The sequence below is a fragment of the Babylonia areolata genome, chromosome 13, assembly GCF_041734735.1.
Source record: "Babylonia areolata isolate BAREFJ2019XMU chromosome 13, ASM4173473v1, whole genome shotgun sequence".
Classification (NCBI taxonomy): Eukaryota; Metazoa; Mollusca; class Gastropoda; order Neogastropoda; family Buccinidae; genus Babylonia; species Babylonia areolata.
Window position 1 is genome coordinate 33,408,136 of NC_134888.1, and position 27,622 is coordinate 33,435,757.

A 27,622-nucleotide genomic window follows, 5' to 3' on the forward strand; every position below is an offset into this window, starting at 1 on the left:
CAGCAATAGACAAGAGGGAGATGCCACGGTGATTGTCGCAAGACTTGCGATTGCCTTTCCTCTTGTAGATATGGACTAGGCTGGCATCTTTCAGCTGTGGCAGGCTAGCTATGGCCTCGGCGTTGATGTTGGCAGGACAGTTGAGGACATTGAAGTGCTCGGCCCACCGCTCCATAATGTGCTTCTTCTCTGTTAGCAGCTGCGTCCCATATGCGTTGAGGAGGGGTGAGGAGCCGGAGGATAGGGGTCCATATACAGCCTTAAGCGCATTGTAAAAGTGCTTTGTGTAGTGGCTGTCGGCGTAGACCTGGATTTCATCCGGCTTCCTGCTGAACCAGCTGTCCTGCATCTCGCGAAATTTCTTCTGCACCTTTCTTTTTGCGTGAGCAAGGGCATCTTCCTTGGTTTGTGACGTGGGGTCGTTATGATGCACTCTGAACAGTTGATTTTTCTCTGTTTCTGTTGTCAGTGCCTTTATTTCTTCATCTTTCTCATCGAACCAGTCTTGTTTTCTACGGGTTGCTAGTCCGAGATGTTCGAGGGAAGTAGCGTAGACAGCGTCTCTTAAGGCCATCACACACACACACACACACACACACACACACACACACACACACACACACACACGCGCGCGCGCGCGCGCGCGACACCATACATTTAAGTAAATTCACACATGCATCCATACATATATCCACACTGAAAAAAAAATCAGATTAAACTCTTTATTATGAATGTACAAGCTAATTTTAGAATGCATAAAAAACTAGACCAGAACAGTAAAATCGCAAAACCATCTGGATGCGACATAAAAAGAATTATAAAGACAGTTACAGACAAAGAGACAGAGTGAGAGAGTGAAAGAGAGAGAAAGAGAAGGGGGAAAACAGGAGAGAAAGAGAGACGGAGAGAGAGACAGATACAGAGAGATTGAATGACTTATCTATCTATATAGACATGGAGAGAGATAGACTGACAGACAGACAGGGGATTGGGGTGGAGAAAGAGTGGTATGAAGAGATAACCCCACCCCCGACCGCCCCCCGGCCCCCGCCCTTGCCCCCGCCCCCCTAACCTCTGGTATGTTATAATTTATATGGTATAAATGTGGTATGGTGTATATATTAGTGAGTGGCTGTCTGTAATTACTCTATATTAGTGAGTGGCTGTCTGTAAGTACTCTCAGTTCTTTCTTCTACACCACCTATGCTAGATTGAACAAAAGTATGCACCACACATAAAAAAATGATCATATTATAGTCAGACAAAAAAAAAAAAAAAAAAAAAAAAAAAAAAGAGGCAAGGCATTCAAGATTCACTTGCGACACGCATTTTATCCACAAGGAAAAATGTGTTCTGTATTGAATATTATTAAGCGTAGGGAAAACAGGCATATTAGATGGACCAGAACATGCACGTTCAGCTCAGAAACAAGTAGAATTACTCAAAGCCCTGAATTGCATCTACCAATGATTTACAAAAAATCTATATTTAACCCTTTTTCGATTGAAGCGCGATCAATTGATTACGTGATTACGGCATTCGAGATGATAACACCATTTAAATTATGTTGTTTTTTTTATGTATCTCGATCATTTGAGAAATTCTTCCAAGTCCACAGTAAAGGAGTCATTGCCATCGCCTCAAGCACACCATAACATGTGGCCGGTTTTTTGTTTGTTTGTTGTTGTTTTTTTCTTCATAATTATGTGCACTCCGGTGTACACCACGCTTACCGAACCTGAGACCATCAATTGAATTTTTCTTTTATGTTCATTCTTATTCATTCAGTGTCCGTTTGAAATATTCATATGCAGTAAACACGTCGATGGTGTAGGTGGAATCATTGCATGTTTTCTGTCCAGAATTTGTATTTCTTCGCTTTTAACTCACTCAGTACGGCCAGTCCTCTCTTCTCCTCTACACAGACCCCTCGGATGTCCAGTGGGTGTCTGAATGACCCAACCTTTAACTTCCGTCGTCAGAACTGTGGTATTCTTTGTCAACATTCAACTCTTCAGTATAAGAGCGCTCCACTTGTAATATTTTGATGATGGTAATTGGGATGAAACGCTGTTAACGTCGTCTCTTTCGCCGTTCGTATGGAGAGAGTTAATTGTGAACGAGAAAAACGATGTCATGCCATCTTCAAACCCAAAGATACCGTTCCGTCAGGAATAGCCTAATTATGTTTATTTTATTTCATTTCATTTTGTTTTGTTTTATTTTATTTTATTTCTATCCAAAGCCTCAGCGAAATAAACCATGCAAGAAATACAGCTCAGTCTGGAAGATTTACAACTTATTATTGGTATGACTGTGAAGATTTTTTTTGCCAAATACGATTAATCCAAATTCAGTATTGGCAGACAAAGCATTTACAGAGATAATAGATTTATAAAAGTTCAACACACACACACACACACACACACACACACACACACACACACACACACACACACACACACACACACACACACACATACACACACACACCCGAACACCGCTTTGATTTGTCTCTGCACAAGATTCAGTGCTATATAAGTACCATTATTATTATTATTATGATTAAAACATAAACTTGCTTTGTTTACACAAGTGAGTCAAAAAACGTATATTTTCAACAATAACATAAACAAAACAATTGACGGTAGTACGTAAAAAGAAAATCAGCCGTAGTTATAGGATGACAATCGACACAAATAAATCTATCGGCAAAACTCTTTTCAGCAGCAGTCGCAGAAGCATCATCTGCTTGCTACAGAAAGTCTGTCACTGTACAGAGGCGAAGGTGCTATCAATTTTTACAGGTCGGTGTCAGAAGTATGCGTGACGGGACATGAACCACAAAGCACCCAAGTCAGCATCAGAGCTCTGCCCGGTCCAGGTGGACAAAGGTGTGGAGCCTCTTCCAGAACCAGGGGTCCCCCTCACTCAGCAGACAGGAGGAGCGGATCACCTGCTGAACCTCATCCGGGAACCGCCCCACCTCCATCCCCTCGCGCGACACCAGCGCCACGCGATGATCACGTGCCTGGAGGTGTCGGTCAAAGGCCACATGGAAGGTGAAGTGGAACCAGTCGTTGCCACCCGTGCGGTCCGACAGCACCAAGATACAGCGCGTGCTGCTCTCCACCGCCTGTACGATATTCTCCTGGATGGCGGCGCCCGGAAGGAAGTCCCGGTCCTCCAGGATGCAGGCGTGACCCCGCCTCTCTAAAGGCTGCACGATGTTCTTCAGCACGAACGGCAGGTCGTCCTGGGCGTACCAGACGAAGATGGACCTGGGCTGCTGACTCCTCACAGACTCCACGCTCACTTGGTTCTCCACGTCCGCGGGGTGGTGGTGGTGGTGGTGGTGGGGGGCCACATTGTCATTCATGTCTCCCTTGTTCTGACTGTCGTCGGCACCGTCTTCTGCTGCTGCGTCAGCGTTGTTATCCTCGTTCATTTCGCCGTCGTTGTTGTCTCTTGAGAGAGGATGCTGGTTGTGCTGTTCTGCACCGCAATGTCTGAGGCTCACGTCCACATCGTGCTCCGATACCTGACGGACGTACACCCCCTTCCACGCGCCTGGGTTGTCTCTATTCCTCTTTACCTCCTCCATCTGCTCGTTCTCCGCCACAGTCGTGACATTGCACATGGGGATACGACTGGGGCCTGCGTCCTTTGAGGCGGCCTTGACGTGAGGCATCTCGTAGAGAAGTTTCTTGGGAAAGTGCTTGTCCTCGGTGGAAATGTAACGGCCCCGGTGGACGTACTGGCGGAGTTCCTTGTTGTCGCTGTCGTCGATGTCCTTGACGGGCAGGCGGTGGAGGAGGACGGTGAGGAAGTGGGGCATGTCCTTCAGGCACTTGGCCAGCGCCTCGTGCACGGCAGTCACCAGCAGCTCGTCGCGCGCCCAGCCCGCGCCCAGCGCCACCACCATCCGCTTGCTGTTCCTCACGCAGTGCCGCACGTTCTCCGCGGTGGTGAAGCCCAGGAAGGCGTCCCGGCTGTAGAAGAACACCTTGTACCTCATTCCGTCCCCTACCTCCTCCAGAGTCTCGATGACGTGCCGCAGCACCCAGGCGCGTGCCGCCACGTCACAGACGACGGTGACGTCATAGAGGGCTTGGTGGTCGGGCGGGTCGCGGTCGAAGGGGTGGTAGCCAGTGTGGATGTAGAGCAGCACCTTGAGGCGGCGGCGCTGAAGGAAGGCGAGGACGGCGAGGGTGAGGAGCAGGAAGGCGAAGGTGACGGGCACGGCTACCGGCAGGGCAAGCTGGGACAGCGTGGCGGGCACCTTGCAGACGAACTGTTGGTCGGGCACCGAGGTGAACACATGCCCGTCGTCCTCTTCCGTCGTGCATTTGATGGCCGGCCAGTCCTCCAGTATCCTCTGATCACACACACACACACACACACACACGCCATTATAACACGTATCAGGACGGAATGGGGTTAGGGTGAAAAGAATGGAACATAGCTTAAAACCATACGGTTAACAAGGGCGTGTGGCAAGGATTAAGGTATGCGCTTGCCTTGCTGTTTGAAGGAAAGAAATCGACTGAAATGAAATATGAATCTGGAAATGACAAAATTGGTATGCAGTCTTCCACGTTATACCCCGTAAAACAAGATAAAACAAGAGAGGCAAGGCCTTCAAGACTCACTTGTGATACACTTAAAAAAAAAAAAAAAAAAAAAAAAAAAAAAAGAAGAAAAAAAAGAAGCTTTTTATGTACTGAGTATAATTTCAAAATGTAATGTTTAAGATGAGAAAGATCAGTTTAAAGCAAATTAAGTCCCCTAGAATTAATTACAGAGTAATTTCCCTTTTTTACTATCTGCACCAAAACGTTTGCAAAATAAATAAAACTTCCATGCTTAGCAAAAGAAGTTCCTGTTTGAACAAAAAATGATAATAATGACTGCTCTTGTTGTTGTGTCAGAATATCAGATCAAAGTGTCAAGTTTAGAGAATACAAAAAAATATAAATATAACAGTAAATGTATTTGCATACAATTAGGCTTCATTTTTTTTGTGTGCCCATCCCAGAGTGCAATATTGTTTTAAACAAACCTCAATGAAATAAACAGTTAATGATACTGGAAACACAGCTTAATTCGGAAGACTTACAACCTGTTATTGGTATGACTGTGAAGATTTTTTTCCTACTATTTTTAAGCAAAATTTGATATTGACGGACAAAGTATTTCCAGAGAAATAGCAATGTTTAAGTTTAACACACACACACACACACACACACACACACACAGACAACCGAACGCCGGGTTATATAACATAGACTCACTTCGTTTGCACAAGTGAGTCAAAAAGTAGGAGCTGCGGTGCGGGTGATGTTGTCGCGACAAAGAGGGTGGAAAAAAGAAGGATGTAAGAATGAAGAACATAAATAAAGAGAACAGTTTGTATGAGAAGGGGCAGGAGGAGGAGGAGAAGGACGTCATAAAAGAGACGAATAAGAAGAGAAAAGAGGAGGAGGAAGAGAAGAACAAAGAAGATGAAGTACACACACACACACACACACACACACACACACACACACACACACACACACACACACACACACACACACACACACACACACACACACAAAAAAGAGAGAGAAGGAGGAAGAGAAGAACAACGAAGATGAAGTACACACACACACACACACACACACACACACAAATAGGAGGAAGAGAAGAACAACGAAGACGAAGTACACACACACACACATACACACACACATACACACACACACACACACACACACACACACACACACACACCTGGTGTTCCAGGATCCATCCTTTCAGCCACAGCGTGGTGCAGTCACAGCGGAACGGGTTCCCAGCCAGCCGGACCTCCTTCAGCTGCTCCAGTCTGGCGAAGTCTGGCTTCAGGTCTGTCAGCCAGTTGTCGTCCAGATGCAACACCTTCAGATCTGGCATCTGCAGCAGCACGTCTATCGACAGGTCCTGTGCAGATGGAGCACGGTGATTATGATGGTGATAATTATAATGATAATATGACGCTGAAGATGATTATGATGGTGATACCACCACTACTGCTACTACTACTACTACTACTACTACTACTACTGGTGCTACTACAACTACTGCTACAAAGAAGAAGAACAACAACATCAACAAGAGGAAGAAGAGCAAGAACAAGAGAGAGTAAAATAAAACCATTCCAGACTGATGCTCACATCTCTGACAAGGTGTACGCATTTTGTTAGCACCCTGTCTTCAAATGTGACGCTATCATAAGCGCAAACTTCCATACCTCTGTACTGCTTTCGACCTAAAGCCTTCAAGTCCCAGGCTAATTTCTTACCACCAGATAACGATCAAAGGCTGCAAGTCCCGGCGAGTAATTTACCTCCAGGCAACGGCCAAACGGCTTCAAGCCCAAGGCGGGTATTCTATCACCAGACAACGACTAAAAAGCCTAAAAGTCCCCAGATTGGCATCAACCACAGACGAACAGCTAGAACATCATCCATCTCAAGACAGCTAGGTCCTCCTCTGGAATGTCAGTTGGACTTGACGCCTGGACCGGACTGACTTCCTTCTCTGTTAATGTTCCAACCCCAGACCCTTGTATGTTCCCTGGTTCTATCTAGCCTTAACCACAGCAACGTTTTGCTCGCTGGATGCCCCAACTAGTTACTTGTTATCCAGACGTCAGAGAGTCCTAATCCATGCTGCACGGCTTATCTTCCGTTCTCCCAAATCTGCTCATATCACTCTTCTTCATTCCCTCCACTGGTTACTTATTGAGAAAAGAATAGACTACAAACTCTCTCTCTCTCTCTCTCTCTCTCTCTCTCTCTCTCTCCTGTGCTACAAATTAACGAATGGCATGGCCCCTTCTTACTTTTCTGAGCTTCTGCATTACTACTCTCCATCTCGCCATGTCCTGTCATGCGGCGATGACTTTTTCTTAATATTCCCTGCTACAGAACCAAAAATAGAAAACGTACTTTCTATTTACAGGCTTCTTCCTCATAGAACTTACTCCCCATTCCTGTTCGGCATGCTGTTTCTTACACTTTTTTTTTTTTTTTTTTTTTTTTTTACAGCCTCTTTGAAAACTCATTTATTTCCAGCCATTCAAACCAGTAACTAATTTCTGGTCTTCACTGTTATTTTTTTTATTTTAATTTCAATTTTCATGATCGTTACATTTTTTTAAACATGCACCATATATACTTTGAGTGGTCAAGGTGTGTTTGTGTGTATGTGTTTGTGTTTTACATCCTGTGTGGAGTGAGTGTGGGTTTTGTGGGTTGAGGTTGGAGTTGGAGAAATTGTGCATGCAGCTGTATTGCATGTGTTTTTTAGTCTGTATGTATGCCATTGTGCTTTTCATTGTAAACGCTCAGAGCTTTTTGACTCACTTGTGTAAACAAAGAGAGTCTATGTTTTAACCCGGTGTTCGGTTGTCTGTGTGTGTGTCTGTGTGTCTGTGTGTCCGTGGTAAACTTTAACATTGACATTTTCTCTGCAAATACTTTGTCAGTTGACACCAAATTAGGCATAAAAATAGGAAAAATTCAGTTCTTTCCAGTCATCTTGTTTAAAACAATATTGCACCTATGGGATGGGCACAAAAAAATAAAAAAGCCTAATTATATGCAAAATGCATTTACTGTTATATTTATATTCTTTGTAATCTCTACACTTGACACTTTGATCTCATATTCTGACACAACAACAAGAGCAGTCATTATCATCATTTTTTGTTCAAATGGGAACTTCTTTTGCTAAGCATGGAATTTTTATTTATTTTGCAAACGTTTTGGTGCAGATAGTAAAAAAAAGGGAAATTACTCTGTAATCAATGCTAGGGGACTTAATTTGCTTGAAACTGATCTTTCTCATCTTAAACATTACATTTTGAAATTATACTCAATACACAAAAAGCTTGGATTTAAAAAAAATGTATAACAAGTGAGTCTTGAAGGCCTTGCCTCTCTTGTTTATCATTAGGCTGGGCGTACCAAATGTCCTCTGATTGTTATCATTACATCCAGGACTCCACCCCCTCGAACAACGAAACATTCACAGCACAATGACGACAGCTCAGTAAAAAAAAAAAAAAAAACAAAAAAAAATTGACAAATTATAAATTAATTAAATTAAGTGGGGCCAAACAATAGGTCGTTGAACTCAATCAACCGTCTCGTCTGTACGTCTCGGGTGTGTGTGTGTTTCTGGATGTGTGTGAATGTGACACTGACCTCTGCCCCCGCCTCCCACCCCCACGCCCCTTCCGGGTGTGTGTGTGTCTGGATGTGTGTGAATGTGACACTGACCTCTGCCCCCGCCTCCCACCCCCACGCCCCTTCCGGGGGTGTGTGTATCTGGATGTGTGTGAATGTGACACTGATCTCTGCCCCCGCCTCCCACCCCCACGCCCCTTCCGGGTGTGTGTGTGTCTGGATGTGTGTGAATGTGACACTGACCTCTGCCTCCGCCTCCCACCCCCACGCCCCTTCCGGGTGTGTGTGTGTCTGGATGTGTGTGAATGTGACACTGACCTCTGTCCCCGCCTCCCACCCCCACGCCCCTTCCGGGTGTGTGTGTGTCTGGATGTGTGTGAATGTGACATTGACCTCTGCCCCCGCCTCCCACCCCCACGCCCCTTCCGGGTGTGTGTGTGTCTGGATGTGTGTGAATGTGACACTGACCTCTGTCCCCGCCTCCCACCCCCACGCCCCTTCCGGGTGTGTGTGTGTCTGGATGTGTGTGAATGTGACACTGACCTCTGTCCCCGCCTCCCACCCCCACGCCCCTTCCGGGTGTGTGTGTGTCTGGATGTGTGTGAATGTGACACTGACCTCTGTCCCCGCCTCCCACCCCCCTTCCGGGTGTGTGTGTGTCTGGATGTGTGTGAATGTGACACTGACCTCTGTCCCCGCCTCCCACCCCCCTTCCGGGTGTGTGTGTGTCTGGATGTGTGTGAATGTGACACTGACCTCTGTCCCCGCCTCCCACCCCCACGCGCCTTCCGGGTGTGTGTGTGTCTGGATGTGTGTGAATGTGACACTGACCTCTGTCCCCGCCTCCCACCCCCACGCCCCTTCCGGGTGTGTGTGTGTCTGGATGTGTGTGAATGTGACACTGACCTCTGTCCCCGCCTCCCACCCCCGCCCCTTCCGGGTGTGTGTGTGTCTGGATGTGTGTGAATGTGACACTGACCTCTGTCCCCGCCTCCCACCCCCACGCCCCTTCCGGGTGTGTGTGTGTCTGGATGTGTGTGAATGTGACACTGACCTCTGCCCCCGCCTCCCACCCCCACGCCCCTTCCGGGGGTGTGTGTATCTGGATGTGTGTGAATGTGACACTGATCTCTGCCCCCGCCTCCCACCCCCACGCCCCTTCCGGGTGTGTGTGTGTCTGGATGTGTGTGAATGTGACACTGACCTCTGCCTCCGCCTCCCACCCCCACGCCCCTTCCGGGTGTGTGTGTGTCTGGATGTGTGTGAATGTGACACTGACCTCTGTCCCCGCCTCCCACCCCCACGCCCCTTCCGGGTGTGTGTGTGTCTGGATGTGTGTGAATGTGACATTGACCTCTGCCCCCGCCTCCCACCCCCACGCCCCTTCCGGGTGTGTGTGTGTCTGGATGTGTGTGAATGTGACACTGACCTCTGTCCCCGCCTCCCACCCCCACGCCCCTTCCGGGTGTGTGTGTGTCTGGATGTGTGTGAATGTGACACTGACCTCTGTCCCCGCCTCCCACCCCCACGCCCCTTCCGGGTGTGTGTGTGTCTGGATGTGTGTGAATGTGACACTGACCTCTGTCCCCGCCTCCCACCCCCCTTCCGGGTGTGTGTGTGTCTGGATGTGTGTGAATGTGACACTGACCTCTGTCCCCGCCTCCCACCCCCCTTCCGGGTGTGTGTGTGTCTGGATGTGTGTGAATGTGACACTGACCTCTGTCCCCGCCTCCCACCCCCACGCGCCTTCCGGGTGTGTGTGTGTCTGGATGTGTGTGAATGTGACACTGACCTCTGTCCCCGCCTCCCACCCCCACGCCCCTTCCGGGTGTGTGTGTGTCTGGATGTGTGTGAATGTGACACTGACCTCTGTCCCCGCCTCCCACCCCCCTTCCGGGTGTGTGTGTGTCTGGATGTGTGTGAATGTGACACTGACCTCTGTCCCCGCCTCCCACCCCCACGCCCCTTCCGGGTGTGTGTGTGTCTGGATGTGTGTGAATGTGACACTGACCTCTGTCCCCGCCTCCCACTCCCACGCCCCTTCCGGGTGTGTGTGTGTCTGGATGTGTGTGAATGTGACACTGACCTCTGTCCCCGCCTCCCACCCCCACGCCCCTTCCGGGTGTGTGTGTGTCTGGATGTGTGTGAATGTGACACTGACCTCTGTCCCCGCCTCCCACCCCCACGCCCCTTCCGGGTGTGTGTGTGTCTGGATGTGTGTGAATGTGACATTGACCTCTGCCCCCGCCTCCCACCCCCACGCCCCTTCCGGGTGTGTGTGTGTCTGGATGTGTGTGAATGTGACACTGACCTCTGCCCCCGCCTCCCACCCCACGCCCCTTCCGGGTGTGTGTGTGTCTGGATGTGTGTGAATGTGACATTGACCTCTGCCCCCGCCTCCCACCCACACGCCCCTTCCGGGTGTGTGTGTGTCTGGATGTGTGTGAACGTGACACTGACCTCTGCCCCCGCCTCCCACCCCCACGCCCCTTCCGGGTGTGTGTGTGTCTGGATGTGTGTGAATGTGACACTGACCTCTGCCCCCGCCTCCCACCCCCACGCCCCTTCCGGGTGTGTGTGTGTCTGGATGTGTGTGAATGTGACACTGACCTCTGTCCCCGCCTCCCACCCCCACGCCCCTTCCGGGTGTGTGTGTATCTGGATGTGTGTGAATGTGACACTGACCTCTGCCCCCGCCTCCCACCCCCACGCCCCTTCCGGGTGTGTGTGTGTCTGGATGTGTGTGAATGTGACACTGACCTCTGCCCCCGCCTCCCACCCCCACGCCCCTTCCGGGTGTGTGTGTGTCTGGATGTGTGTGAATGTGACACTGACCTCTGTCCCCGCCTCCCACCCCCACACCCCTTCCGGGTGTGTGTGTGTGTCTGGATGTGTGTGAATGTGACATTGACCTCTGCCCCCGCCTCCCACCCCCACGCCCCTTCCGGGTGTGTGTGTGTCTGGATGTGTGTGAATGTGACACTGACCTCTGCCCCCGCCTCCCACCCCCACGCCCCTTCCGGGGGTGTGTGTATCTGGATGTGTGTGAATGTGACACTGATCTCTGCCCCCGCCTCCCACCCCCACGCCCCTTCCGGGTGTGTGTGTGTCTGGATGTGTGTGAATGTGACACTGACCTCTGCCTCCGCCTCCCACCCCCACGCCCCTTCCGGGTATGTGTGTGTCTGGATGTGTGTGAATGTGACACTGACCTCTGCCCCCGCCTCCCACCCCCATGCCCCTTCCGGGTGTGTGTGTGTCTGGATGTGTGTGAATGTGACACTGACCTCTGCCCCCGCCTCCCACCCCCACGCCCCTTCCGGGTGTGTGTGTGTCTGGATGTGTGTGAATGTGACACTGACCTCTGTCCCCGCCTCCCACCCCCACGCCCCTTCCGGGTGTGTGTGTGTCTGGATGTGTGTGAATGTGACACTGACCTCTGTCCCCGCCTCCCACCCCCCTTCCGGGTGTGTGTGTGTCTGGATGTGTGTGAATGTGACACTGACCTCTGTCCCCGCCTCCCACCCCCCTTCCGGGTGTGTGTGTGTCTGGATGTGTGTGAATGTGACACTGACCTCTGTCCCCGCCTCCCACCCCCACGCGCCTTCCGGGTGTGTGTGTGTCTGGATGTGTGTGAATGTGACACTGACCTCTGTCCCCGCCTCCCACCCCCACGCCCCTTCCGGGTGTGTGTGTGTCTGGATGTGTGTGAATGTGACACTGACCTCTGTCCCCGCCTCCCACCCCCCTTCCGGGTGTGTGTGTGTCTGGATGTGTGTGAATGTGACACTGACCTCTATCCCCGCCTCCCACCCCCACGCCCCTTCCGGGTGTGTGTGTGTCTGGATGTGTGTGAATGTGACACTGACCTCTGTCCCCGCCTCCCACCCCCACGCCCCTTCCGGGTGTGTGTGTGTCTTGATGTGTGTGAATGTGACACTGACCTCTGTCCCCGCCTCCCACCCCCACGCCCCTTCCGGGTGTGTGTGTGTCTGGATGTGTGTGAATGTGACACTGACCTCTGTCCCCGCCTCCCACCCCCCACGCCCCTTCCGGGTGTGTGTGTGTCTTGATGTGTGTGAATGTGACACTGACCTCTGTCCCCGCCTCCCACCCCCACGCCCCTTCCGGGTGTGTGTGTGTCTGGATGTGTGTGAATGTGACATTGACCTCTGCCCCCGCCTCCCACCCCCACGCCCCTTCCGGGTGTGTGTGTGTCTGGATGTGTGTGAATGTGACACTGACCTCTGTCCCCGCCTCCCACCCCCACGCCCCTTCCGGGTGTGTGTGTGTCTGGATGTGTGTGAATGTGACATTGACCTCTGCCCCCGCCTCCCACCCCCACGCCCCTTCCGGGTGTGTGTGTGTCTGGATGTGTGTGAATGTGACACTGACCTCTGTCCCCGCCTCCCACCCCCACGCCCCTTCCGGGTGTGTGTGTGTCTGGATGTGTGTGAATGTGACACTGACCTCTGTCCCCGCCTCCCACCCCCACGCCCCTTCCGGGTGTGTGTGTGTCTGGATGTGTGTGAATGTGACACTGACCTCTGTCCCCGCCTCCCACCCCCCTTCCGGGTGTGTGTGTGTCTGGATGTGTGTGAATGTGACACTGACCTCTGTCCCCGCCTCCCACCCCCCTTCCGGGTGTGTGTGTGTCTGGATGTGTGTGAATGTGACACTGACCTCTGTCCCCGCCTCCCACCCCCACGCGCCTTCCGGGTGTGTGTGTGTCTGGATGTGTGTGAATGTGACACTGACCTCTGTCCCCGCCTCCCACCCCCACGCCCCTTCCGGGTGTGTGTGTGTCTGGATGTGTGTGAATGTGACACTGACCTCTGTCCCCGCCTCCCACCCCCCTTCCGGGTGTGTGTGTGTCTGGATGTGTGTGAATGTGACACTGACCTCTGTCCCCGCCTCCCACCCCCACGCCCCTTCCGGGTGTGTGTGTGTCTGGATGTGTGTGAATGTGACACTGACCTCTGTCCCCGCCTCCCACTCCCACGCCCCTTCCGGGTGTGTGTGTGTCTGGATGTGTGTGAATGTGACACTGACCTCTGTCCCCGCCTCCCACCCCCACGCCCCTTCCGGGTGTGTGTGTGTCTGGATGTGTGTGAATGTGACACTGACCTCTGTCCCCGCCTCCCACCCCCACGCCCCTTCCGGGTGTGTGTGTGTCTGGATGTGTGTGAATGTGACATTGACCTCTGCCCCCGCCTCCCACCCCCACGCCCCTTCCGGGTGTGTGTGTGTCTGGATGTGTGTGAATGTGACACTGACCTCTGCCCCCGCCTCCCACCCCACGCCCCTTCCGGGTGTGTGTGTGTCTGGATGTGTGTGAATGTGACATTGACCTCTGCCCCCGCCTCCCACCCACACGCCCCTTCCGGGTGTGTGTGTGTCTGGATGTGTGTGAACGTGACACTGACCTCTGCCCCCGCCTCCCACCCCCACGCCCCTTCCGGGTGTGTGTGTGTCTGGATGTGTGTGAATGTGACACTGACCTCTGCCCCCGCCTCCCACCCCCACGCCCCTTCCGGGTGTGTGTGTGTCTGGATGTGTGTGAATGTGACACTGACCTCTGTCCCCGCCTCCCACCCCCACGCCCCTTCCGGGTGTGTGTGTATCTGGATGTGTGTGAATGTGACACTGACCTCTGCCCCCGCCTCCCACCCCCACGCCCCTTCCGGGTGTGTGTGTGTCTGGATGTGTGTGAATGTGACACTGACCTCTGCCCCCGCCTCCCACCCCCACGCCCCTTCCGGGTGTGTGTGTGTCTGGATGTGTGTGAATGTGACACTGACCTCTGTCCCCGCCTCCCACCCCCACACCCCTTCCGGGTGTGTGTGTGTGTCTGGATGTGTGTGAATGTGACATTGACCTCTGCCCCCGCCTCCCACCCCCCACGCCCCTTCCGGGTGTGTGTGTGTCTGGATGTGTGTGAATGTGACACTGACCTCTGCCCCCGCCTCCCACCCCCACGCCCCTTCCGGGGGTGTGTGTATCTGGATGTGTGTGAATGTGACACTGATCTCTGCCCCCGCCTCCCACCCCCACGCCCCTTCCGGGTGTGTGTGTGTCTGGATGTGTGTGAATGTGACACTGACCTCTGCCTCCGCCTCCCACCCCCACGCCCCTTCCGGGTATGTGTGTGTCTGGATGTGTGTGAATGTGACACTGACCTCTGCCCCCGCCTCCCACCCCCATGCCCCTTCCGGGTGTGTGTGTGTCTGGATGTGTGTGAATGTGACACTGACCTCTGCCCCCGCCTCCCACCCCCACGCCCCTTCCGGGTGTGTGTGTGTCTGGATGTGTGTGAATGTGACACTGACCTCTGTCCCCGCCTCCCACCCCCACGCCCCTTCCGGGTGTGTGTGTGTCTGGATGTGTGTGAATGTGACACTGACCTCTGTCCCCGCCTCCCACCCCCCTTCCGGGTGTGTGTGTGTCTGGATGTGTGTGAATGTGACACTGACCTCTGTCCCCGCCTCCCACCCCCCCTTCCGGGTGTGTGTGTGTCTGGATGTGTGTGAATGTGACACTGACCTCTGTCCCCGCCTCCCACCCCCACGCGCCTTCCGGGTGTGTGTGTGTCTGGATGTGTGTGAATGTGACACTGACCTCTGTCCCCGCCTCCCACCCCCACGCCCCTTCCGGGTGTGTGTGTGTCTGGATGTGTGTGAATGTGACACTGACCTCTGTCCCCGCCTCCCACCCCCCTTCCGGGTGTGTGTGTGTCTGGATGTGTGTGAATGTGACACTGACCTCTATCCCCGCCTCCCACCCCCACGCCCCTTCCGGGTGTGTGTGTGTCTGGATGTGTGTGAATGTGACACTGACCTCTGTCCCCGCCTCCCACCCCCACGCCCCTTCCGGGTGTGTGTGTGTCTTGATGTGTGTGAATGTGACACTGACCTCTGTCCCCGCCTCCCACCCCCACGCCCCTTCCGGGTGTGTGTGTGTCTGGATGTGTGTGAATGTGACATTGACCTCTGCCCCCGCCTCCCACCCCCACGCCCCTTCCGGGTGTGTGTGTGTCTGGATGTGTGTGAATGTGACACTGACCTCTGCCCCCGCCTCCCACCCCACGCCCCTTCCGGGTGTGTGTGTGTCTGGATGTGTGTGAATGTGACATTGACCTCTGCCCCCGCCTCCCACCCCTACGCCCCTTCCGGGTGTGTGTGTGTCTGGATGTGTGTGAACGTGACACTGACCTCTGCCCCCGCCTCCCACCCCCACGCCCCTTCCGGGTGTGTGTGTGTCTGGATGTGTGTGAATGTGACACTGACCTCTGCCCCCGCCTCCCACCCCCACGCCCCTTCCGGGTGTGTGTGTGTCTGGATGTGTGTGAATGTGACACTGACCTCTGCCCCCGCCTCCCACCCCACGCCCCTTCCGGGTGTGTGTGTGTCTGGATGTGTGTGAATGTGACATTGACCTCTGCCCCCGCCTCCCACCCACACGCCCCTTCCGGGTGTGTGTGTGTCTGGATGTGTGTGAACGTGACACTGACCTCTGCCCCCGCCTCCCACCCCCACGCCCCTTCCGGGTGTGTGTGTGTCTGGATGTGTGTGAATGTGACACTGACCTCTGCCCCCGCCTCCCACCCCCACGCCCCTTCCGGGTGTGTGTGTGTCTGGATGTGTGTGAATGTGACACTGACCTCTGTCCCCGCCTCCCACCCCCACGCCCCTTCCGGGTGTGTGTGTATCTGGATGTGTGTGAATGTGACACTGACCTCTGCCCCCGCCTCCCACCCCCACGCCCCTTCCGGGTGTGTGTGTGTCTGGATGTGTGTGAATGTGACACTGACCTCTGCCCCCGCCTCCCACCCCCACGCCCCTTCCGGGTGTGTGTGTGTCTGGATGTGTGTGAATGTGACACTGACCTCTGTCCCCGCCTCCCACCCCCACACCCCTTCCGGGTGTGTGTGTGTGTCTGGATGTGTGTGAATGTGACATTGACCTCTGCCCCCGCCTCCCACCCCCACGCCCCTTCCGGGTGTGTGTGTGTCTGGATGTGTGTGAATGTGACACTGACCTCTGCCCCCGCCTCCCACCCCCACGCCCCTTCCGGGGGTGTGTGTATCTGGATGTGTGTGAATGTGACACTGATCTCTGCCCCCGCCTCCCACCCCCACGCCCCTTCCGGGTGTGTGTGTGTCTGGATGTGTGTGAATGTGACACTGACCTCTGCCTCCGCCTCCCACCCCCACGCCCCTTCCGGGTATGTGTGTGTCTGGATGTGTGTGAATGTGACACTGACCTCTGCCCCCGCCTCCCACCCCCATGCCCCTTCCGGGTGTGTGTGTGTCTGGATGTGTGTGAATGTGACACTGACCTCTGCCCCCGCCTCCCACCCCCACGCCCCTTCCGGGTGTGTGTGTGTCTGGATGTGTGTGAATGTGACACTGACCTCTGTCCCCGCCTCCCACCCCCACGCCCCTTCCGGGTGTGTGTGTGTCTGGATGTGTGTGAATGTGACACTGACCTCTGTCCCCGCCTCCCACCCCCCTTCCGGGTGTGTGTGTGTCTGGATGTGTGTGAATGTGACACTGACCTCTGTCCCCGCCTCCCACCCCCCTTCCGGGTGTGTGTGTGTCTGGATGTGTGTGAATGTGACACTGACCTCTGTCCCCGCCTCCCACCCCCACGCGCCTTCCGGGTGTGTGTGTGTCTGGATGTGTGTGAATGTGACACTGACCTCTGTCCCCGCCTCCCACCCCCACGCCCCTTCCGGGTGTGTGTGTGTCTGGATGTGTGTGAATGTGACACTGACCTCTGTCCCCGCCTCCCACCCCCCTTCCGGGTGTGTGTGTGTCTGGATGTGTGTGAATGTGACACTGACCTCTATCCCCGCCTCCCACCCCCACGCCCCTTCCGGGTGTGTGTGTGTCTGGATGTGTGTGAATGTGACACTGACCTCTGTCCCCGCCTCCCACCCCCACGCCCCTTCCGGGTGTGTGTGTGTCTTGATGTGTGTGAATGTGACACTGACCTCTGTCCCCGCCTCCCACCCCCACGCCCCTTCCGGGTGTGTGTGTGTCTGGATGTGTGTGAATGTGACATTGACCTCTGCCCCCGCCTCCCACCCCCACGCCCCTTCCGGGTGTGTGTGTGTCTGGATGTGTGTGAATGTGACACTGACCTCTGCCCCCGCCTCCCACCCCACGCCCCTTCCGGGTGTGTGTGTGTCTGGATGTGTGTGAATGTGACATTGACCTCTGCCCCCGCCTCCCACCCCTACGCCCCTTCCGGGTGTGTGTGTGTCTGGATGTGTGTGAACGTGACACTGACCTCTGCCCCCGCCTCCCACCCCCACGCCCCTTCCGGGTGTGTGTGTGTCTGGATGTGTGTGAATGTGACACTGACCTCTGCCCCCGCCTCCCACCCCCACGCCCCTTCCGGGTGTGTGTGTGTCTGGATGTGTGTGAATGTGACACTGACCTCTGTCCCCGCCTCCCACCCCCACGCCCCTTCCGGGTGTGTGTGTATCTGGATGTGTGTGAATGTGACACTGACCTCTGCCCCCGCCTCCCACCCCCACGCCCCTTCCGGGTGTGTGTGTGTCTGGATGTGTGTGAATGTGACACTGACCTCTGCCCCCGCCTCCCACCCCCACGCCCCTTCCGGGTGTGTGTGTGTCTGGATGTGTGTGAATGTGACACTGACCTCTGTCCCCGCCTCCCACCCCCACACCCCTTCCGGGTGTGTGTGTGTGTCTGGATGTGTGTGAATGTGACATTGACCTCTGCCCCCGCCTCCCACCCCCACGCCCCTTCCGGGTGTGTGTGTGTCTGGATGTGTGTGAATGTGACACTGACCTCTGCCCCCGCCTCCCACCCCCACGCCCCTTCCGGGTGTGTGTGTGTCTGGATGTGTGTGAATGTGACATTGACCTCTGCCCCCGCCTCCCACCCCCACGCCCCTTCCGGGTGTGTGTGTGTCTGGATGTGTGTGAATGTGACACTGACCTCTGCCCCCGCCTCCCACCCCCACGCCCCTTCCGGGTGTGTGTGTGTCTGGATGTGTGTGAATGTGACACTGACCTCTGCCCCCGCCTCCCACCCCCACGCCCCTTCCGGGTGTGTGTGTGTCTGGATGTGTGTGAATGTGACACTGACCTCTGCCCCCGCCTCCCACCCCCACGCCCCTTCCGGGTGTGTGTGTGTCTGGATGTGTGTGAATGTGACACTGACCTCTGCCCCCGCCTCCCACCCCCACGCCCCTTCCGGGTGTGTGTGTGTCTGGATGTGTGTGAATGTGACACTGACCTCTGCCCCCGCCTCCCACCCCCACGCCCCTTCCCACCCGCCTGACTCCTCTATCCTATCGCCGCTCTCTCTCTCCCTTTCCAGTGAACTGACCTTGACGTTGTTGGAGGTGAGTTTGAGGGAGGTGAGGTGGGTGAGGTATGGCCGTCTCTCCAGGCTCTGAATGGTGTTGTTCTGCAGCCACAGCTCCTGGGTTCTGTCTGGCACCGTCTCTGGCAGCGAGGTCAGGCCTGGGAATTATGGAATAGATTATAAAGGAGGGGCTTGATCCTCTCACTTTGTCTGTCTACCCACAATTCCCCTAGCTCTCTCTATGCCTGTCTCTGTCTCTCTCTCTCTCTCTCTCTCTCTCTCTCTCTCACACACACACAAACACACACATACTCTCTCTCTTTCTCTCTCTCTCTTTCTTTCTCAACAACTGTCAAAATCAATATCCAAACTCATTTTTAGTGTGATAAATTGGTTTCTGTATACGAGGTGCAAACACCATTTAAATCATGTTGTTTTGATGTATCTCGATTACTGAAGAGTTTTCGTTCAAAGTTTCTGGTAAAGGAAACGTTGCCATCACCCCAGGCACATTGCAACATGTCATTTTTTCCCCCCAGATCTACGCAGACCAGTGTATCGTATGGTACAAAAATTGAGATGTGTCATTGATCCTTTTTTTTTTTTTTTTTTTTTTAAATGTTCATTCTTGATAATTCAGTATCCATTCTAAAATATACATAAGCAGTAAACGCGTCGATGGTGTAGCTGGTGTCATTCTATGGATTATGTCCAGAATTTATCTATGGATTATGTCCAGAATTTATGTTCCCTTTTTATTGCGAACAAGAAAGACAATGTCATGCCATCCTCAAACCCAAACAATCGTGTAGGCAAGTGGAAAGAGCCCAATATAATTTCCTGGATTGGGAGCCTCAAAGAAATATACCGTTCATGATCTGGAAATAAGTAAGGTATGATCCGGTCGACCCACAGCCTATTACCGACATGACTTTACAATTCCACTACTTTAAATCCAGATCTTGTGTCGGCAGCAAAGTATTTCCACAGAAATGAATTTGTTTCAGTTTATCTTGGACACACACACACACACACACACACACACACACACACAGAGAGAGAGAGAGAGAGAGAGAGAGAGAGAGAGAGAGAGAGAACCGAACACAGGGCTATTAGTATTACACAGACTCACTCACTTTACACAAGTAATTCATTGAAATGAAATAAGATAAAGTAGAAAATAATAGAATAAAATAAAATGAAATCGAATACAGAAGAGAAGAATACAATCAAAATTGAATATGAAAATATAAATAACAAACAAAATAAAACAAATAAAAACCACTGACCTCCATTCTGACAATCCACGATGACAGTGTGGACTTTGGTCCGCACGTAACACTCGCAGCCTTCCGGACAGGACGACTGTTCACTGCCATCTTGCCCAGAAATCGCTTCCTCTTTTAAAGGGCAGTAAGTCTCCTCGTCCTTCAGGACAGCCACGGGTTTCCCCGATAGCTCAGGGGGCCAGGCGCACCGCCACTCCTTAAGACAAGCTTCATTTCCCGTCAGTAATTTGTTCTCCTTCCACTCCCGCAGTGTGTGGGTCACGTTGAGGATGTGGCAGTCACAGGCCAGTGGTGACCCGTCCAGCTGAATGGTGAAGTGTTGGATGGCCAGATGGAAGATGCCCAAGATTTCTACTGACTCAGTGTTGACCACCACAGATCGGAGCTGGCTGTTCTTCAGTGAGATGATCTTCTGGAATTCGAGTTTCTCGTTGCTCAGCAGCAAGGACATGTTGGTCTGCCGGCCAATATCTACAAAGTCCAGGACTTGGATGTGGGTTTGGTCCAGGTAGGTGTAGAGCAGACTTCTTAGCAGAAACACGATGACAGGAAAGGTCCTCAGCGGGTTGTGCTGCAGCTCCAAGCGTTGGAGCTTCACTGCATGATTGGTGAAGGCTTCTTTCCGGATCTCCACAATCTGGTTGTTCTTCAGGCTGATCCGGGTCAGTTCTTGGAGGCTGGTGAACAGACCTTCCTGGATGACCTGCAGGTGGTTGTGGCCCAGGTCCAGACGTTTCAGCTTCCTCACGGTGCTGAAGACAGGAGTCGGCAGACTGACCAGTTTGTTGCCCTGGAGGTCCAATCTCCTCAGATTCACCAGACGAGCAAACACATTCTCTGGAAGCGATTCCAGGTCATTGTGAGCCAAGCTTAGAAACTGAAGTGATGGCACGTTATCAAAAACATCAGCAGCGATTTCTTTCAGTCCATTTCGCTCTATGGATATATACTGGAAATCACTGTGGAACTGAAAATGAGTCAGGTTGGTTATTCTGTTGCCGTTCATGAGATAGATCCTACGGAACATGTAAGGATTTATGTCAATAGAGTTGCCAAAGCTGTATTTGATGTTGACATGTTTGGTTCTGCTCATGTTCCGGGGCAATTTGGTGAATCCCGAGGGCCAGGGAAAGTCCACGGGGGCCGTCAGATTGTTGTCATCTATCATCAGGGTCCTTAGGTTGGGCACCGCCGAGTGGAGCATTTGAGGAAACGACGTCAGACTGTCGTTGGTGAGGTGCAGCTCCACCAGGCTGTGCAGGTAGTTCTCACACAGCGCCAGGTGGGGCAGGTAAGTGCTGGTGGTCCAGTCTCTCATGATGACCAGTGCCACCACGTTTCTGAAGGCCCGGCACAGCTCGGGCTTTTCCACCATCTCGCTCAAGTTCCAGGCTTTGTTGGCAGACAGCACCAGCCAGCGCAACTCCGACATGTTGGCCACAATGTCCACGGCCTTCAGGTTGACCCGGCAGTCCGCCGTCAGGAAATAGGACATTGCGTGTGGGTACCACCGGAAAGGGGATGACGTGTTTCCTGCCCTTTGCTCCTTACTTCCTGTTCCAGAAGGAAGAGAACTGTTGCCGGACGTGGCAGGACGGGAAGAGGCGTCCAGATCCGCAGCTTCATAGTCCTCCATGAACGCCACGTCCGTCCCCTGGGGATTCGGACAGTACATGAGGAAGGCCACGATGGCGTCACTGGTGGCGGAAGGATCCATCATGCTCTCCAGATCCCGCCTGCTGAGGTAACACCGGGATTCGTTCTGGGCCATCTGGTACAGCTTCAGCAGCAGTGGCAGACTTTCACCGTCCACCTCATAGTAAGTGTTGTCCGCATATTCTGTCAGGTCGTACCGACATCGGGTCAACCGGGGAGGGGAGGAGGTGGTGGTGTGGGAGTTCACGGGGGGCGGCCTGGATGTCAGATTGGTGGGACTGTTGTGTTGGCTGCTGCTACTGCTGGAGTTGCCGCTCTCCACGCCAGAGATTGGGGTTCCTGTGTTGGTGCCATCACCGTCAGGTGTGCGGGTGAGGGGAGAGGTGGATGTTGGCAGCAAAGGGCCGGCGGAGGTCAGCGCTACCACCACAGTCAGACAGAAGAGACGACAGGGCAGACGTGGGCATTCCATTCTGGCAAAAGGCGTGTGGACGTTTCTTGTGTGTTGAGCAATCATTCTTATTTAATATATATATATATATATATATATATATATATATATATATATATTACTACACATTACTATATATAACAATATATATATATATATATATATATATATATATATACATACATATATATATATATATATAGAGAGAGAGAGAGAGAGAGCAAACAAAGGCTCATAGACGTGACAGCAGAAAGAGAGAGAGGCAGAGACGGAGAGAGAACACTGAACACAGCCCCGATCACGACAAGTGCAAATAAAGTACATTTCTGATACAATCGACTACAAAATATAACTATTACATATGAATGGTGAAGACCAATGACTGTATATTCACCTCGTACCCAGCCCTGTCTCTTACCTGTTATCCTACCCTCAACATGTGCATCTTCATACTCACAACGCTTTAACCATTATACGCGCATACACTGTAAAAGGAAATTTACGCACCTCAGCAAAGGGCAGACAACTTAAAATACGATAGTATTGTAAGTAAATGAAATTTCTGACATTTTGGGGGTAGCCAAGGCTCTGAAGAGAGAGAGAGAGAGAGAAGGAAATCGAAATCGAAAACGAAAACGAAACTTTTTTCATTTAGGAAATTAGATTCTTTGTGTAGTGTAGACTGCATGGTATGCTGTAGGAATCTCACCACGAAGTCCTAAGAGATGATGGACGTGCATCAATTCTGAGACGAACTGAGTTCCCTGATCCGAGTGCATCACATCAGGAATACCAACTCTTGCCCACACTCACCATAGAGCTTCAGCACTGAATATATGGACTTGAGTGGAAGTGCTTCAAGGTATCGTGTGGATTCGTCGACCAGAACCAAAAAATTAATGTACTGGTGTCCTCGAGCGGAGACAGGTACAATGGGTCCGATGAGGTCAGTCCCCACTTTGGTGAAAGGTACATGTACCAGCGGCACAAGCCCCGATGGAACACGTATATTCCGACTTTTTGGAACAGTTCGTTGACAAATGTCACAGGAACGGCAACACTCGTCACTTAGAATGCATTCCAGGCCAGTAAAAGTCTTAATGACTACCAAGTTAAACCGATCTCTCAGTCATAGAAGGCCACTCACTTGCGTAGCTTTCGTCGGCGATCCGGCCGGCTTCTTCAGCGCAGCTGCTGGGTAGAGAACTAGCAACAGTGCGCATCGCCATGAGCGAATCTTGCCAAATCCTTTCAGCGTCCTCCTCACGCCAACATGTCCGACCATGGCAGCATCATGCCCCAACAACAGAACGGTCAGCCTTAGTCCTTGAGGTACAACTACTTGCTTTGCCTTGATGTTTCCCTTCCGGGAATGATGGTAGAGGACCCCCTTTTTGTTAGTAAAGCAGATCCCGTCCTAATATCTCTCGATGTCGGTGAAGTACGGGGTCTTTCTGTTGCATTCTGACTGGAGTCGTCTTGGACACACTCAGTGCGGGACCGAATTAAGGGTTCCGTTCCAGAGTGGGCTCCAATTCTTTCAACTTTGCCTGAGCTCGACTGGCAACAAGAATAGTCTTAATTAGAATGATTGACACTGGGTACAGCGTTCCATCCTCGGACTGAACTCGTTATCAATGAGCAAAACTACGAGACTATGATCGGTTTATCACGAATCCTTCAGAGACAACACCAGATGGTGTACTGGAGCCATGGTATTCTGATCATGCACCATGGTGGATAGTAGATCTCTGTTAAATCCAGGATAGGACTCTTTTTGGTGGCTGATGAAGAGAAAGGGGACATATTGCGGAAAAAGGGACCTTTCGTATATCTGTCATATAAATATAATATTGAATGAAATATCATAAGCTTTTGGTGGTTGATGTTTGGATCCTTTAATTTTGTTTCCCTTGCATGGGTTTCAGTGGAAAGAAATTACCGTTTGGGCAGACGTGGACGGGTGCACAAGCATTAAGTTTGTTGTTCGAAACTTGTATATTATATAGAATTTGTTTTCAATTATATTGTTTAAATCAAAATGTTGGCGTAGGACTACAGAATGAGAGAAAGAAATAACGCGAAAAAGTAATAAGGCACAAGAACACATTCTGACAGTAGATTTATTGTCTTCTTCCTCTGCGGTTTACGACACAGAGTGCGTCCAATTTTTCTGTTTTGAGAGCATGCAAAAATGAGTTCAGCAGACACCGAATAACATTTTAACTCTCTCCATACGAACGGCGAAAGAGACGACGTTAACAGCGTTTCATCCCAATTACCATCATCAAAATATTGCAAGCGGAAGGCTCTTATACTGAAGAGGTGAATGTTGACAAAGAATACCACAGTTCTGACGACGGAAGCTAAAGGTTGGGTCATTGAGACACCCACTGGACATCCGAGAGGTCTGTGTAGAGGAGAAGAGAGGACTGGCCGTACTGAGTGAGTTAAGACAAGCCTACATCATTCCTGGTGGGGGGGACAGGGGGGGGGGGGTGCGGGGGAGGGGTGTAGGGAGGGGGTAAATGTAGGCCCCTCGGCCTTGCAGACAGACCCGGATATTCCACGAGCAGTCCGATTCTATTCTGCAGATCTCCATTCAGTTCACACCAGGTTCTGTCACGCCTCCCTCATTGTCCTTTTCATACTCGCTCCACTGCCCCTCCCTGTCACCCAGCCCCTCACCGCTCATCTGAAATATTTTCAGATCAGTGGACCCACACACACTCACGCAGAGATAGGAGAGGGGTGGGATAGGGGGCACAGACAGCAAAAGAACGACAGAGACGAGGGAGGAGGGAGATGGTCAGAGTGTGTGTGTGTGTTGTGTGTGTGTGTGTGTGTTCAGTTGGGTTTGTGCGTGTCGTGTTGACGTCAATGCTCTTGTGAAGCAGTTCACGGTCACTTGTGTTTGGGGCTGCTCCACCATTGTGTGATTCAGTTCATAAACGTCCACACACACAAACACACACACACACACACACATACACCTGACAACTCATTCTAGCTTTCTCACAATTTCTCTGCAAGGTTTTCATGGGAATGAATGATACAAACCACAATTCACGCTGCATGGCCTTGTACCCATGAATAATTACGTCACCAGGCACAGGCTTCAGTTGAATTAAATCGTACCTTTCCAGTCATACTCAAAGGGTATTTATTTCATATTATCATTTTGAATTCAAACTTCTTCTTCGATTTGTTGTTCCCCAAGGTCCAGTTCTTAGTCCAATATTGTTTTGTCTGTCCGACATCATTAGCCAGCTTCAACGTGATTTTCACGCGTTCGCAGATAACACCCCTAACACCGGATCAAACTGGCTCTTGGATGTGGAAATGGTTAGTTGTCTGTCTGTCTGCCTCCTCCCACCCATCCGCCCCACTATGTTCCCTCTATTGAAATCATTATGTTCTGTGCGTGTGTGTGCGTGCGTGCGCGCGCGCGCGCGTGTGTGTTGGTTTTATTTGGGCATGTGTGTTTGAGTGTGTTTGTGTTTGAGTGTGCGTGCGTGTGTGTGTGTGTGTGTGTGTGTGTGTGTGTGTGTGTGTGTGTGTGTGTGTGATTTCCTATATATTTTATTGTCATTGAGCTTATGCCTTTCTTTAGCATTGTGTAGTGTAGACTCATCAATATCATCATTTAATGTGAGGTTAATGACGGTACGTCCTCTGATGTTGATAGTACAAGAGTGTTCTTCCTGGGTATTATCAATCATTATCCATTCCAGAAAGAGTGTGGGAGATAGAAGACAGCCTTGACGAACCCCAATTGAAGTATGGAAGTAATATCCGACAGTTCCTTGAATGAAGACGGAACTGTTGCGTTTTGCCCACAGCTTTGAATGGTGTTGATCAGCTTGTAGTCCATGTTTTGCATTTTCATTGTTGTCCACAGTACATCATGCAACACTCGGTCAAACGCATTCATGAAGTCAATGTAGACAAGGTAGATGTTTTGTTGGTGGTAGCTGTTTTTCTCACGCATAACGTAAAGGATGGAAATCTGTTCAGTGGTGCTTCTTCCACTTCAGAACCCAGCGTGTTCTTCTGCAATGTCTTATTCTGTTTGTGGTCTGTGTCTGTTTGGGATCACTTTGAGCATCACTTTGCTTGTGTCAGTGATCAGTGGGGGCATGCAATTAGGAAGAATTGACAGAACTGGCAAAATGCTTGGACGAAACATAAAATAAATCAAGTATGGAATGGAGATCAGCACTGAGAAGATGAAAACCATGCCAAACTGCGAGGATCCAGTTTAGACTAAGACCAATATCAGTGGACGCCAAGCATGAAACAATGAGGCTGCTTAATATTCCTTGGTGCCATCATCAGTGGAGAAGGGTCCAAGACAAAGTACTGACAAAAACTACGCAGACTTCAACAGCACTGGCTAGACTGAAGTCCCTATGTAGAGACATGAATATCAGTCTCATAACAAAGCTAAAACTCCTGCACACATTAGCAGAACTTTTTTTTGTATGCATGTGAGTCCTGCACTCTCACAGCAGAGTTTCATACAAGGATCCAAGTAGTGGCAATGTGATGCTTCAGAAAGCTTCTTGGCATCGCCTACAAGGATCACATAACAAATGGATAAGTCATTAAAACCACCAGACAGCACGTTGGTCGGTAGGAGGACCTGACAACTGTGAAAAAAAAAGAAGGAAAATGGGATGATATGGCCACGTAACAAGATCTGACGGACTCTTCAAGACCATCATTCAGGAACGGTGCGTGGAAGAAAAAAAGAAAGGAGATAAGGCAGACAGCGAAAGAAGTGGACAGACAATAATTTCACTGAGTGGAACAGAGAAAAGCTTTGCCGGAACTCAGGCCCTATACCACAAACCACCAGCACCAGAAATGGAGAATGTTGGTGATGCGTTCAGCAGTGCAGTACCCCGGCACACGACCAAGTCAGATCACTGGACTGGTAACAGTCACCGTGTAGACCATGTTCATGGTGGAAGGGGGGCGGGGGGTAAGGTGGGGGGTGGGGTGGGGGTGGGTGGGGGGACTGGGTGTAAAAAACAAAAAAGTACGCCAGTGTTTAGTATTCTTCGGAAATGTAGAATTTTTTCTTTGTCTTGTATTATCCGCTCTCTCTGTCTCTCTCCCTCCCTCCCTCCCTTTCTCTCTCTTTGTCTTTCTCTCTCTCTGTCTGTCTCTCTGTCTGTCTGTCTCTCTCTGTCTCTCTCAAACCCGCTCTCATCCCCTTGTTTATCTACCCCTGTCTCTTTCTCTCACTCTTTTGTTTCTCTCTCACACTTTCCGTCCTTCAGACTTACAGAAAATGGAAGAAGAAGAAAAAAAACTAAGAAAAAATAGGCAATGACATAGGCAGATATATACATAAATAAATACATACGAATGTACATACATACATACAAATCACAGGAAAGTCACTCTAGCGACAAAAGTGAAAGACATGAAAACACATGCACCACATAGCAAGCAGTACAGTGACCACTGACAACTATCAGAAACATTTCACACAGTGATAACTATCAGTCGATCAGTCCCTGACACCGAGACATGACTAACCTGGCGAGTAAGGAAGACTGATGTACTTGACTGATGTACTTGCCTGACCTCTGACCTGAAATGACCTCACATCCTGACCTCTCGGTACACTGACAAAAAAAGGACAGGAACTTACCGG

The 27,622-nt window shown here is 51.6% G+C and overlaps 1 protein-coding gene across 1 annotated transcript; it reads right to left on the reverse strand.

The window, feature by feature from the left end:
- Positions 1–708: 708 nt before the first annotated feature.
- LOC143289220 (uncharacterized) lies at positions 709–27,591 on the reverse strand. Its single transcript, XM_076598178.1, has 5 exons — positions 27,505–27,591; positions 19,848–21,976; positions 18,580–18,716; positions 5,776–5,964; positions 709–4,378 (listed from the first exon to the last, which is right to left on the reverse strand). The coding sequence occupies exons 2-5, from the start codon at positions 21,973–21,975 to the stop codon at positions 2,864–2,866; spliced, it is 3,969 nt and encodes a 1,322-aa protein (XP_076454293.1). The 5' UTR covers position 21,976; positions 27,505–27,591; the 3' UTR covers positions 709–2,863.
- Positions 27,592–27,622: the final 31 nt, after the last annotated feature.